The 13,268-nt window shown below is 44.3% G+C and overlaps 1 protein-coding gene and 1 long non-coding RNA gene across 7 annotated transcripts in view; one reads left to right on the forward strand and one right to left on the reverse strand.

The window, feature by feature from the left end:
- Window positions 1–13,268, reverse strand: part of LOC148686118 (uncharacterized) — a 312,355-nt gene that overhangs the window by 203,675 nt on the left and 95,412 nt on the right. The gene's annotated exons all lie outside the window — the stretch shown is intronic.
- The window catches only part of PKHD1 (PKHD1 ciliary IPT domain containing fibrocystin/polyductin), a 261,509-nt gene continuing 252,117 nt past the window's right edge, over window positions 3,877–13,268 (forward strand). For all 6 annotated transcript variants that reach the window (XM_088665480.1, XM_035110412.3, XM_060272303.2 and 3 more), the window contains exons 1-4: window positions 3,877–3,934; window positions 5,279–5,356; window positions 7,393–7,516; window positions 10,991–11,090. In XM_088665480.1, the coding sequence (XP_088521606.1) occupies window positions 3,883–3,934; window positions 5,279–5,356; window positions 7,393–7,516; window positions 10,991–11,090 (354 nt within the window). In that variant the 5' untranslated portion in view covers window positions 3,877–3,882. The remainder of the gene's footprint in view (window positions 3,935–5,278; window positions 5,357–7,392; window positions 7,517–10,990; window positions 11,091–13,268) is intronic.

The raw sequence follows: 13,268 nt of genomic DNA on the forward strand, positions 1-13,268 counted from the left end.
ACCTGTTGGTTTTCTATCAGCCAGGCTTGCAGGTGGGTCTCTTTCTAGTTGAAGCATGAAGCACCTTGCTGAACTCTTCTTCCATGAGAGCCAGTGTGGTGTAGTGGTTAAGAGTGGTAGACTCATAATCTGGGGAACCGGGTTCGTGTCTCCGCTCCTCCACATGCAGCTGCTGGGTGACCTTGGGCTAGTCACACTTCTCTGAAGTCTCTCAGCCTCACTCACCTCACAGAGTGTTTGTTGGGGGGGAGGAAGGGAAAGGAGAATGTTAGCCACTTTGAGACTCCTTAGGGTAGTGATAAAGCGGGATATCAAATCCAAACTACTCTTCTTCTTCTTCTTCTTCTTCTTCTTCTTCTTCTTCTTCTTCTTCTTCTTCTTCTTCTTCTTCTTCTTCTTCTTCTTCTTCTTCTTCTTCTTCTTCCCAATCTATTATGGGATCACAAACATTTCAAGCAAAATCTTTTTGGGGGAGGGGGGGCAGTCTGGGCAGCATATTGTATCAGCAATAAGATGGCCGAGCAAGGAGCTGTTGGCTGTGGGGACTCCAGCGCTGCGTTGAATAACCCTTCCTCAACCTGATGCCCTTCAGATATGTTGGACTACATCTCCCATTAATGCCAGCCAGCATGAGAAGACATGATGGGAGGTTGTAGAGCAAAAAATCTAGAGGATACCAGATTGCGGAAACCTACGAATCATCTATATGTTCCTCACATGTAGAATAGTCCTCAAAACTAAAGGACTGTAAAATGACAATTGCTTATATTGTGGGAAATTTAAAAAAAAGGTAGAATGTATATTTCAAATGGCGGGTTTTTTTCTTTCTCTAAAATTATTAAATAAGATTAAGAGAAATGTTCCAAGCTACTTCCGTATCACCATGAAAAAAAGGCTTGTGGCAAGCTGGCTTAATAGCATAAGTAGCTTACGTTAATAAGTAAGCTTGCCCCTAGAAAAATCACCCACACCCCTGCTATCCCAAGCATTCAGATTGGTCACACACTAGTTTTAGTTACAGCACAGCTTTTTCCAGTTTCTGGAAAAGCAAAAGCTATTGTTGGCTATTTAAAAAAAATCCATCTTCCAGTACCAGTTGAAACAATGGAACAGAACTAAATTATAGGACTTTGAAAATGGTTAATTTTGAAACTCTGCATACCACTGTCTAATTATTGGATCAGAAAACTGGAGGAGGAACAAGCACTATAAAGGTATGAAATAGCAGAATTTTGAAGCATATAAACTCACTGGTGATTACGGCATATTGAGAAAATGCTTGTTTGTTGCAGATCTATCTCGGGGAGGACCAGTCTATCTGTCTGTCTGTTTGCCTAACAAAATGTCTATACTGTTTGATTGTAACAAAACATTGAAGTGGCTTAGAAGAAATATTTAAATTGTCAGTAAAACAGCTAAAAGCAAGTATTAAGAAACTTTTAAAATATATGCATATCTGGATAGGTTTGCATAAAGAAAAATACTTTAAGCAGGTGCTGAAAAGAAGACAGTGATGGTGCCTGAAGGCAGCCCTGTTTAGGGAAGCTTTTAATCTTTAAGAAATTAGTGTATTCTAATTTTTCTGTTGGAAGCCGCCCAGAGTGGCTGGGGAAACCCAGCCAAATGGGCGGGGTATAAATAATAAATTACTACTACTACTATTATGCCCCCCCCGGCTCCTCCATGCCATGCCATGCCATGCCGCTGCACACTGCTGTTCCCCATCAGCTGGTCTACTTGATTTCGCTCCCAATTGTGAGATCTGTTTGTTTTTAATTAAATTATAAATTAACTATATAACTTTATCTCCAAATGTTTCTTTAAAATAATACCTATTGTTAAAGCACCTACCCATATTTTCATTTATATCCTGCCTTTTTCCCTGACAGGGACTCAAGGCAGCTTACAGATCTAATAAGGTAAAGGTAAAGGGACCCCTGACCATTAGGTCCAGTCGTGACCGACTCTGGGGTTGCGCGCTCATCTCGCATTATTGGCCGAGGGAGCTGGCGTATAGCTTCCAGGTCATGTGGCCAGCATGACAAAGCCGCTTCTGGCAAACCAGAGCAGCACATGGAAACGCCGTTTACCTTCCCGCTGTAGCGGTTCCTATTTATCTACTTGCATTTTGACGTGCTTTCGAACTGCTAGGTTGGCAGGAGCTGGGACCGAGCAACGGGAGCTCACCCCGTCACAGGGATTCGAACCGCCAACCTTCTGATCAGCAAGCCCTAGGCTCAGTGGTTTAACCACAGCGCCACCTGGGTCCAGATCTAATAAGAGCAGCTAAAAACATAGGAGGGGGGAAACCCCACAATCAATAAAAAACAATCAAACATTAAAAGAATTGAAACTCTCATTCTCTCTCTCTCTCTCTGAATTATATATGAAAACAATATAGATAATTACAACAAAAACCTCACAGCACCAGTCCTTTCCTTAAAAGCAGTCAGTTCCCCAAAGCCTGCTGGAACAAGATCTTCATCTGCTGACAGAAGTATAAGGTGGGAGCCAGACTGGCTTCTCCAGGAAGGGAGTTCCAAGGTTTCCTGGGAGGAGCCACCACTGAGAAGGCCTTCTCCGCATCCCCACCAAGTACTGTATGAGGTACTAGCATTCATGTAATTATAATGTAACAAAAAGAAAAACAAAATGGCAGAATACAACATTCAGTTCAAATCAGCCAATATAACTGAAGCCTAGGTGAACACAAATGTTTGGACCTCATCCTTGAATGATAACAAAGATGTTCCCCCTTGGGAAGAGAGTTCCACAAACCGGGCATGGGAGCTGGAAAAGCCTCCTATCCAGTTGCCACACCTCACTTCTGATGGCAAAGTGGGCACCCGTGCCCTCAGCAGATGACCTCCAAACACAGCACCTTAAATAGGAGCTTAAATCTACCAGCAGAGTAGATCTCTCTCTCTCTCTCTCTCTCTCTCTCTCTCTCTCTCTCTCTCTCTCTCTCTCACACACACACACATACACTCACTCATGCAAAGGATGTGGTAACAGATATCTGTCTGTCTGTCTGTCTATCATCTATATCTATCTATCTATCTATCTATCTATCTATCTATCTATCATCTATCTATCTATCTATCTATCTATCTATCTATCTATCTATCTATCATCATCTATCATCTATCTATATCATATCTATCATATCATATCATATATCTATCTATCTATCTATCTATCTATCTATCTATCTATCTATCTATCATCTATCACAGGGATCCCCCAAACTAAGGCCCGGCGACTGGATGCGGCCCAATCGCCTTCTAAATCCGGCCCGCAGACAGTCCGGGAATCAGCATGTTTTTACATGAGTAGAATGTGTCCTTTTATTTAAAATGCATCTCTGGGTTATTTGTGGGGCCTTCCTGGTGTTTTTATATGAGTAGAATGTGTCCTTTTATTTAAAATGCATCTCTGGCTTATTTGTGGGGCATAGGAATTCGTTCATATTATTTTTCAAAATTTAGTCCGGCCCCCCACAAGGTCTGAGGGACAGTGGACCGGCCCCCTGCTGAAAAAGTTTGCTGACCCCTGATCTATCATCTCCCATCTCCCATATATTCTGATTAAGATAATACAAAAGCTTTCTTTCAGGCTGGTTTTTTTTTTTTTTTGTTCCGTGTAGTAATTCAGAATTGGTCCGTAGATGCTCTTAAGAAGAATAATTCTGAATTGGTAATGAAATGTCTTCTGGGCATCAAGCTGTTTGCCCCAAAGGTCTTTAATATTAATAAAGAAAAACAGCATATAAGACATGTTTCTTTTGCAGGGAATACATGTGAGAGAACCAACCCTCTGAGCTCTGATTATGAATGAGGCAGTGATCTCAATGAGAAAGTCTATTGTCGAAAGAGGTTAGAGATGGAGTTTCTGATGCCATCCTTTATTGAGGCATTCCTGCTGTTCTTTGGAGGTGAGCCTTATCAAGCTGCACTACTGAGCATCAGCACCATGGCAAAGAGATAAGAGTTTGCCTGTATGCTTTATAGAAATTCTTTCACCAGCTTGGCCTGTCAAATTTGCCTTAGTCAGTCTGCTATACAAATTTAATAAATAATAACAATAAATTCTAAGCTTCCAATTAGCGACCTTCTTTCCTGCCTCAGCATGTATTCAGTTGCAATAGCAAATAATTTGTTGTTAACTAAAACGTGAAGTAAACCATCCCCATTACTTTTGAAGCATGTGCAATTATGATATCACACTAGATCAAATACTCTTTAATAAGGAAATATGCTGCTATATTTAAGGGATGCTCAGTACTGTATGCCTGAGTTTGCTGAAGCATGTTTTTGTGACCAATAGTATATGTGTTTTGCTTATTGCAGCCCTACGTAAATATTTTTCTTTAAAAAAAATGTGAGCTGGGGAGATTCTTGGCTGCTCTGGGTCCACCCCCTGCCCAGGGGAAAGAGCCCGAGATCCTGCTGAGGCCCTAGTTCCGCTATGGAATGGGGAGGCTCGTAAGGCCATGGGCACGATCTCTCCTGAGTGCATTCTCCTACACTGCGGAGTCTGTTTTTCCCTTTGGTATACTGAGGAGCTGCAGTTGATGAAATGGACTGGGCAAGGACTGGACTGTGAGGGGCATATATCTCACTCAGGAGCTGACCAAGCATGTGCTCAGGTTCCTTATCAGGCCTGCCACGTGGCAGTGAGGGCTGCAAAGACAACCAGCGTTGCTGCCTCCATTGTATCAAGTCCAGCAGGCCTTTGTTTTTTTCAGAGGGAGGTACAGTGGAACCTCGGTTTATGAACACCTCGGTTTATGAATTTTTGGTTTACGAACGCCGCAGACCCATCTGGAACGGATTAATTCACTTTCCATTACTTTCAATGGGAAAGTTCGCTTCAGTTTATGAATGCTTCAGTTTATGAACAGACTTCCGGAACCAATTACACCCATGATTCGGGTTAAGTACGCTCCAGGTTGAGTACTCCGCGGACCCGTCTGGAACAGATTAATCCACTTTCCATTACTTTCAATGGGAAAGTTCGCTTCAGTTTATGAATGCTTCAGTTTATGAACAGACTTCCGGAACCAATTGTGTTCATAAACCGAGGTACCACTGTATGGAACTCGCAGGAGTCTCTTTAATAGGAAGAGACATTCACAAACCTTTCACGATCTCCCAGTTCTGCTCAGTCTGCATCCATATGCTCCGAAAGGCCTTTACAAATAGATTATCATTTTAAGAAGGAAAGCGATTTGTTGTACCATTATATAATTCATTGCATGTGTGGGTTTTTTTTATAGTTACGTTGGCAAAGGTAACCATGGAGCCAAAGGAAGGCAGCATTGGCGGAGGAACCTGGATCACACTGAGATATGAGGGTAGATTTTGGAAACCCGCAGAAACTGTCGGTGGTATTTCTATGCAAAAAAAGACTATCTGCTCTTTGTAGCGCCTCAACCCATTTTTTTTAAAAAAGAAAATGTTAGTAGATTAATCATGTGTGATTTTGTCAACCAATGGTAATTTATCAATTCATCTGCTGATTAAATTTGCATGTGGATGAAAACAATAGTTTTAAAGCAAGAAGCACACTTTAATTACTGCTCATGTGTGTCAGCCCACATAATCCTCGAAGAGAGACAATGGGAAAGCAAAGTATTCTAAATGCAGTTGCACTGTTGATTCCTAAAATGGCATTAGTATATTGATAATTTTATTTTCAGTCCCTTCATTAATGATTCCTAACTTTAAACCCACTCTTCCACAGCTGCCACAACATCCTCATTGAGCTGCTCCTCATAGTCTCTCTCTCTCTTTAAAACTGCCTTGAACACCTTGATACCAGCAAACTTGTCTATTTCACTGCCCACCCCTAACTCCAGGTCATTTATGAGCAAGTTAAAAAGCACAGGCTCCAATACAGATCCTTAGGAGAATCCACTTCTTATATCCTTCCATTGTGAGAACTGGCCATTTCCCCCCTATTCTCTGCTTCCTCCTCTTTCACCATTAGTGATGCACAAGATGATGTATCCTCATGTCCCATGACAAGAGGCAAATAAAATTCATTGTAAACATATGTAAAGTGATCCGCATTGTACCCCAAATATTCCCCTGTATGCTCAAGGAGTCCAAACTGGCAGTGTCTGACCAGGAATGAGACCAGCAGCTTGATGAAAGCGTTGACCTGGTGTGCAGGAGCTGTGAAAAAGGCTAATTCCATGCAAAGGATAATTAGGAAAACTGAAAATAAAACTGCCGATATCATAATGCCATACAAATCTATGGTATAACAGCACTTGGAGTACTGTGTACAGTTCTAGTTGCCAATAATAATAATAATAATAATAATAATAATAATAATAATAATAATAATAAATTTATTTCTACCCCGCCCATCTGGCTGGGTTTCCTCAGCCACTCTGGGTGGCTTCCAAGAAAATGTAAAAAATACATTAAAACATCAGTCATTAAAAACTTCCCTAAACAGGGCTGCCTTCAGATGTCTTCCAAATGTCATATAGTTGTTTTTCTCTTTTACCTCTGGTGGGAGGGCGTTCCACAGGGCGGGTGCCACTACCAAGAAGGCCCTCTGCCTGGTTCCCTGTAACTTTGCTTCTCGCAGTGAGGGAACTACCAGAAGGCCCTCGGCGCTGGACCTCAGTGTCTGGGTAGAACAATGGGGGTGGAGACGCTCCTTTAAGTATACTGGGCTGAGGCCGTTTAGGGGTTTAAAGGTCAGCACCAACACTTTGAATTGTGCTTGGAAATGTACTGGTAGCCAATGTAGGTCTTTCAAGACCGGTGTTATGTGGTCTCGGTGGCCGCTCCCAGTCCCCAGTCTAGCTGCCGCATTCTGGATTAGTTGTAGTTTCCGGGTCACCTTCAAAGGTAGCCCCACATAGAGTGCGTTGCAGTAGTCCAAGCGAGAGATAACTAGAGCACGCACCACTCTGGCGAGACAGTCTGCGGGCAGGTAGGGTCTCAGCCTGCGTACCAGATGGAGCTGATAGACAGCCGCCCTGGACACAGAATTGACCTGCGCCTCCATGGACAACTGTGAGTCCAGAATGACTCCCAGGCTGCGCACCTGGTCCTTCAGGGGCACAGTTGCCCCATTCAGGACCAGGGAATCCCCCACACCTGCCCGCCCCCTGTCCCTGAAGAACAGTACTTCTGCCTTGTCAGGATTCAACCTCAATCCGTTAGCTGCCATCAAAAAGGATATTGTAAATTGGAAAAGGCACAGAATTTTTTAAGGGCTTGGAAGTGTCTGGATTGTGATATATGATGGTGCTGTTTTGCACAATACCCTGCACATATTGCCAGATAGGAGATCAGTGTTTATTCCATTTAATGTTCTGTGCCTTAAAATGTTGCTGTGTTTGCTTGTCATTTGGTTGCCCACCATTAGGCCTCTCACATCCTATCAATTGGTCTCACCTGGAAGTGTCGCTCTTGAATTCCGTGCTGCCTACAGTACTGTGTGACATTCAGCCTGTCAGTTTTGATCTGTCCACCACAAAATGCCAAACAAGGTAAGGAAGGTTCTTTGCAGTGCTATTATCAGGGGCAGAGCACAATAGTAGAGATCCAGATTAGTCAGTCTGGAGCCATCCAGATACTGAACTGCAGGACCCATCATCCCACACCATTTCCCTGGCTGGGTCTAATGGGACTTAGCACCCAACATCTGGGAAGCACCAGTCTGGCTACCTAGGATATATGTATATGTCTTTCTGGTTAAAATATTTCCTGTTGGCCAAGAAGGGATAGTGGACTCACACCATCCCAAAACCATGTTTGAGAAGAAGTCTGTTGATATATGTGAGGAGGACCTTAAGGTCCATAAATAACAACACTTTGGAGATCCCGAGCCTCAAGGAGGTTAAGATTGGTCTCAACTAGGGCCAGGGCCTTTTCAACACTGGCCCCAACTTGGTGGAATGCTCTGTCACAAGAGACCAGAGCCCTGTGGGATTTGACATCTTTCCACAAGGCCTGCAAGATGGAGCTGACCCGCCTGGCCTTCGGCTTGGACTCACTCTGACCCCTTATATGGGATTTGGTATATAAATTTTCCCTTGGCTTTTTTGCTGGTCCATGTAGGACCAGCATGGATAGCTGGCTCGGGTGAAGAGCTGATGTTTCCTCCCTTTATGGTCTTGATTTATGGGCTACAGTGGTACCTCGCAAGGCGAATGCCCTGCAAGATGAATTTTTCGCAAGATGAATGTGTCTTGCGATCTGATGGTGACTCGCAAGATGAATTCGTTTTGTGAAAAATTCATCTTGCGAATTGCGGTTTCCCATAGGAATGCATTGAAATTTAATTAATGTGTTCCTGTGGGCAAAAAAAGAAACTTCAATGCATTCCTATGGGAAACCGCAATTCGCAAGATGAATTTTTCGCAAAACAAATTGACTCGCGGAACGAATTAAATTAGTCTTGCGAGGCACCACGGTACTACTAAAATGAGTCTGCATTTTAAGCCGTATTTTAAGCCATATTTTAATTGTTTCTTCTTTTTTTCTTTTTCTCTATTACGTTTTATTGTAATTTATATTCGGCGTTAGCCGCCCTGAGCCCGGCCCTGGCAGGGGAGGGCTGGGTATAAATAAAATTTATTATTATTATTATTACAATGGGCTCTTGTAGGTCATGGGAATGGACCTACATTGCTTACTTATTTTCAGTTGCAGTCCTTCTGAAGATATACCATAGGGTTGTACTGTTAATTTTCTATATACAGTATCTATACTTGTTACTGTTGTCAGCTACCATGGGCATGTTTGAAGGACAGAGTCTGTCTGTCTATGTCTATAAAACCTCACTGTTTTTGTGTGTGACCATACTCGCTGCTATCAGCACCTCATTTTTGGTGCCATTTTTTGCTGGCACCCTTAGTATATTAAGATAAGAGTACCAGCATTTCATTTTTTACTCAAAAAGTCCTGAATAAACTTGTTCTTCAGGGCTTATTGCAAGCCTCTTGGCACCAGCCTTTGTTTGAAACACCAGCTTTAAATACTGGTTTAAATACTTCGTTACCTCCCAGTTTTTAATTAAGCAGAAGTCATTGCCTTTCCATTTAAAGAACATTTCAAGTCTATTTAGATCTTCAAAATGCTTGACACCCTAGTGTAGCTGTAATATTAGAAAGATACACCAATGAGAGTCATGTACCCCTTGCTTTTATGGCTTGGTTGTGAATTTATTAATTTTTATCAGACAGGGACTTTAATAGGAAAAGTATATGTGGATGATAAAAGAAAAAGTTGCATTAGAAAAAGTTGCATTAGTTTATATTCCAGACCATAACAAGGATTTCACCAAGTGCCAAGCAGGAAATCAGAATTTAAAATGTTAACGACAATGATTAACAAGTGTGGTGCATACCTGTGTGAAGAGAAAGAGAGAGAAAAGCTTAAGATTAAAGACTGGGTTTCTGGATAATTATTACTAAGTTAAAACTTTGACCCGCTGCACTTGGGTGGCAATTTGCAGCTGTCTCCTGCACTATTCTTCCCCACTCTCCTCCCCCAACTCTCCAGTGAAAATATCACACCACCGTTTTTCTGGGAGAACAGTTTTTCTTTTAAAAGCCACATAATGAGCAGAAATCCAGAAGGTGAAGATTTTCATGTTAATCGTGTCCTCAAAGAGGGCACATGTTGTGGTGAGACCTGGAGACCGATCCCCTGTGTTGTGGGTGGGTACGATTGGTCAGCCACAACACCCAATTGGTAGGTCCCTCGATGTTGGGTTCAATCTGGCCAATGGGGCGCAGTCCAAACGGATCAATGGACCTATATATACCCATGCACATGACCCAGAGCTTCCTCTTTCAGCTTGTGCATCAGAACACCCACCCACCTCTCCCTACTTTTAGGGCTTTTGCACTTGACCTTGCTATGCTGTTGTGTGTCGTGTGTTGTTGGGACAGGGGCACGGCAGGAATTTTCCCCACTTCGCTGATTGGCTGGTGCCATTTGGGTTTCGCCTGCCGCGTAGCAAATCGTCACAACTTGTAAGGTTGCGGATAGGCACTGGTTCAAGTAATAGGGATGGGAGAACACTCTCGCCATCCCTATGTGAAGGGTATTCCGTTAAAGGAATCCGGGGACCCCCCTGAGAGGGGGTTGTGCCCGTGCCTGAGTTCAGGGGAACATTTGGGTGGCAGACATAGCCTGTCCCCGGCTTTCCACCTATCCAGGTGTTCACACTTGACTGACCTATGATAGAGCTCTGGGTCAGCGCTACCTGCAAGGGTGCAAGGGTGCAGGGAGCTAGTCGAACCAGAGCCTATGCAGCCACTCACTTTCTGTAATCAATAAATTTGTGGCCTAAATTCTGCCAAAAACCAAACTAAAATTTGAGTCAAGTGTGAATTTATTTAGGGGGGAGGTCTCTGGGTCTGAGCACGCAACTGTACATCTGTTGAGGAAAAGCTTTACCCGTTCAATGACTACATGCCATTAACTGCTAAAGACACAGCCCTATTTCTAGAAAAAAGGTTTGCAACCCTATATCACCTCTTGAATTTGCAAAGTGGTGGCGGTGGAGTTAATTGAATTTTATGTAAGTTTAGAAAGTCCTGGTTCTCAGATGGCATAAAATAGAAGTTGACAGACCTAGTCCTATTCTGCAATCCCACCCCCTACTACCTTCCTCCCTCAGGCTCTATTAGCATTCCCAGGTTGCTCTCCACAGACTATATTATATCAGTGAAGCACCCGGGAAATGAGGCAGCCATGTTTTCTTCTCCATGGTCCATGCCCTTCTCCTCCCAGGCCTTCCTTCTCTGCTGTTCTGAACCCTGTTTGTTTTTCTCCTACAGAAGACGCAGGGGAGTTAATGACAAGATGGGTGGGAACTGGGTGGGAGAAAACATGGCTGCCTCGTTTCTTTCTTCCGATTCAATATTAAACTTCACATCTGAGTAAGGTGATCCCCAGTCTCTCTCATGCCGCTTGCTAGCTATCCTTTGCTCTTCTTATTTCCGTTGAAGGGCTTCACAGTGGGGAGGACGCTACCAGCTCCACTTCACCCTGAATGGGCAAATGATCAACAACACGAAGGAGCTGCAATGCGACAACTGCACATTTCAGGTATGTATTCAAGCGGGTCGACGTGTGATTAGTAGCAGTCCAGTAGCCAGACCACAGGACATGGGCCATTAATACATGGTTAGAAATAATGGTTTCAATGCAGGGTAGAATTTAGACATTTAGAGCTAGCTCTGAGTCTTAGCCTAGCTCATTCTTGTATTTATGCGGTGCCCAGGCTCACTGGCACATTGAATGTACCTTTTAACTCCTTGACTACTTAAGCTTTGCAGTACAAGTGATGGTGCAAAGCATGAGGCATTGGCAAGCACGGCAGAGGAAGATAACCTTGACATACGTGGGGCTACCTTTGAAGGTGACCCGGAAACTACAACTAATCCAGAATGCGGCAGCTAGACTGGTGACTGGGAGCGGCCGCCGAGATCACATAACACCGGTCCTAAAAGACCTACATTGGCTCCCAGTACGTTTCCGAGCACAATTCAAAGTGTTGGTGTTGACCTTTAAAGCCCTAAACGGCCTCGGTCCGGTATACCTGAAGGAGCGTCTCCACCCCCATCGTTCTGCCCGGACACTGAGGTCCAGCTCCGAGGGCCTTCTGGCGGTTCCCTCATTACGAGAAGCCAAGTTACAGGGAACCAGGCAGAGGGCCTTCTCGGTAGTGGCACCCACCCTGTGGAATGCCCTCCCACTAGAGGTCAAAGAGAACAATTACCAGACCTTTAGAAGGCATCTCAAGGCAGCCCTGTTTAGGGAAGCTTTTAATGTTTGATGGATTTCTGTATTTTAGAATTTCTGTTTCTTTGGAAGCCGCCCAGAGTGGCTGGGGGAACCCGGCCAGATGGGCGGGGTATAAATAATAAATTATTATTATTATTATTACACCTTGTGAATAGGAGTGGAACTTGCTCTCATGGACTGGAAGGAATCCAGGGTGCAGGAGGAGGCGAATGCTTAATCTGTACCCAGTTCATTTTCATACAGCCTATGCAATCACACTCTTCTTACTTGACAATTCATTTAGTCCCGGTGAGAACAAAAGGAATATCTTTTTGATATTCCTCCATGTTGATATGTTGGTTAGCATGTAACATGTGATCAGGGCCACATGCAGGCTTGGTGACAGCCGGGACTTATTTTCCATAGCACTTTAACTCAGGAGCATACACTTCTGAGCATTTGCCATGGCACAACCACAACATTCATAAGACCAGTCAAAGATGCCCAGAGCACCCGTCTCTTGTGGTTTCAGCAAACTGAAACAGGCAACCGGTCTTATTAAATATCTGGACTTGAATTGCATGGACAGGCGGAGTCCCCCCAACCCCGGGTGACCCCCAAGTGGAATAATGACTCAAGGCAACGTGCTATGGGATTAAAATTGGCCACAACTTTATTAGGTTTCAGATGTAGGGAGACCTTGGCTCCGGCATTGGGCGTTTATCCTTCCCAATCCCCAGCCGGGGATCTGGGAGACTTCAGGGTTATCCAGAATGTGGGGGGATTGGGTTGGCTCTGGAGAACATATGTTCAAGCAGAGAGCTGTTTTGCCGCTGTTGGAGAGGAGAGCAATGACAACCTCTTGGCATATGGCCAATGCCTCCCCACTTAAGAACCCTTTAATGGGGAACCCTGGGATCACCTCCGCAAGGGGGGCATGGGTCACCGCTTCACGCCCCCCCCCCATTTAAGAAGATAGACTAAAGATTCCGCCCAAGGCCTGAAACCACCAAAGTTGTGACGTTTTGCTACGGGAAAGGCAAAACCTGCCAATGCAGGAAAATTCCTTTCCGGCCCTTCAACAGCGACCCTGACGTAGCAGCGCCTGCATACCTGTGGAGAAGAGGTTAACCTGCAAAAGAAGACTTAACTGAGGGAGGTCAGGGTGGGAGATGCTCTGGAGCCAACTGATGCTTCACAAGTAAGATTCACCTTCTGTTGTGTGGGCAGGGCGGTCCCTCCCCTTACCTGGCGGATCCCCTGGCAACGCCTCCGCAAGTGGGATTGGGTGATTGGCTGAGGTAGGTATCCAGCCTGGGGAGGATGAAGCCAGCCTGAAGTACTAGGATCTGCACTGGGATCTGGGGGGCTGTGCGCAACCACTCAAAAGGCGACCCCCATTTGATGTGGGGAGCGGTCATTATAAAATCACTCTTGCCGCTTGGTGAGTTGATACAAATGACCTCAATTCCCTGGGACAAGAGCAGTTTGGTCATTCTG

Source organism: Zootoca vivipara, chromosome 3 (genome assembly GCF_965207765.1).
Source record: "Zootoca vivipara chromosome 3, rZooViv2.hap1.1, whole genome shotgun sequence".
In the NCBI taxonomy this organism is placed as follows: domain Eukaryota; kingdom Metazoa; phylum Chordata; class Lepidosauria; order Squamata; family Lacertidae; genus Zootoca; species Zootoca vivipara.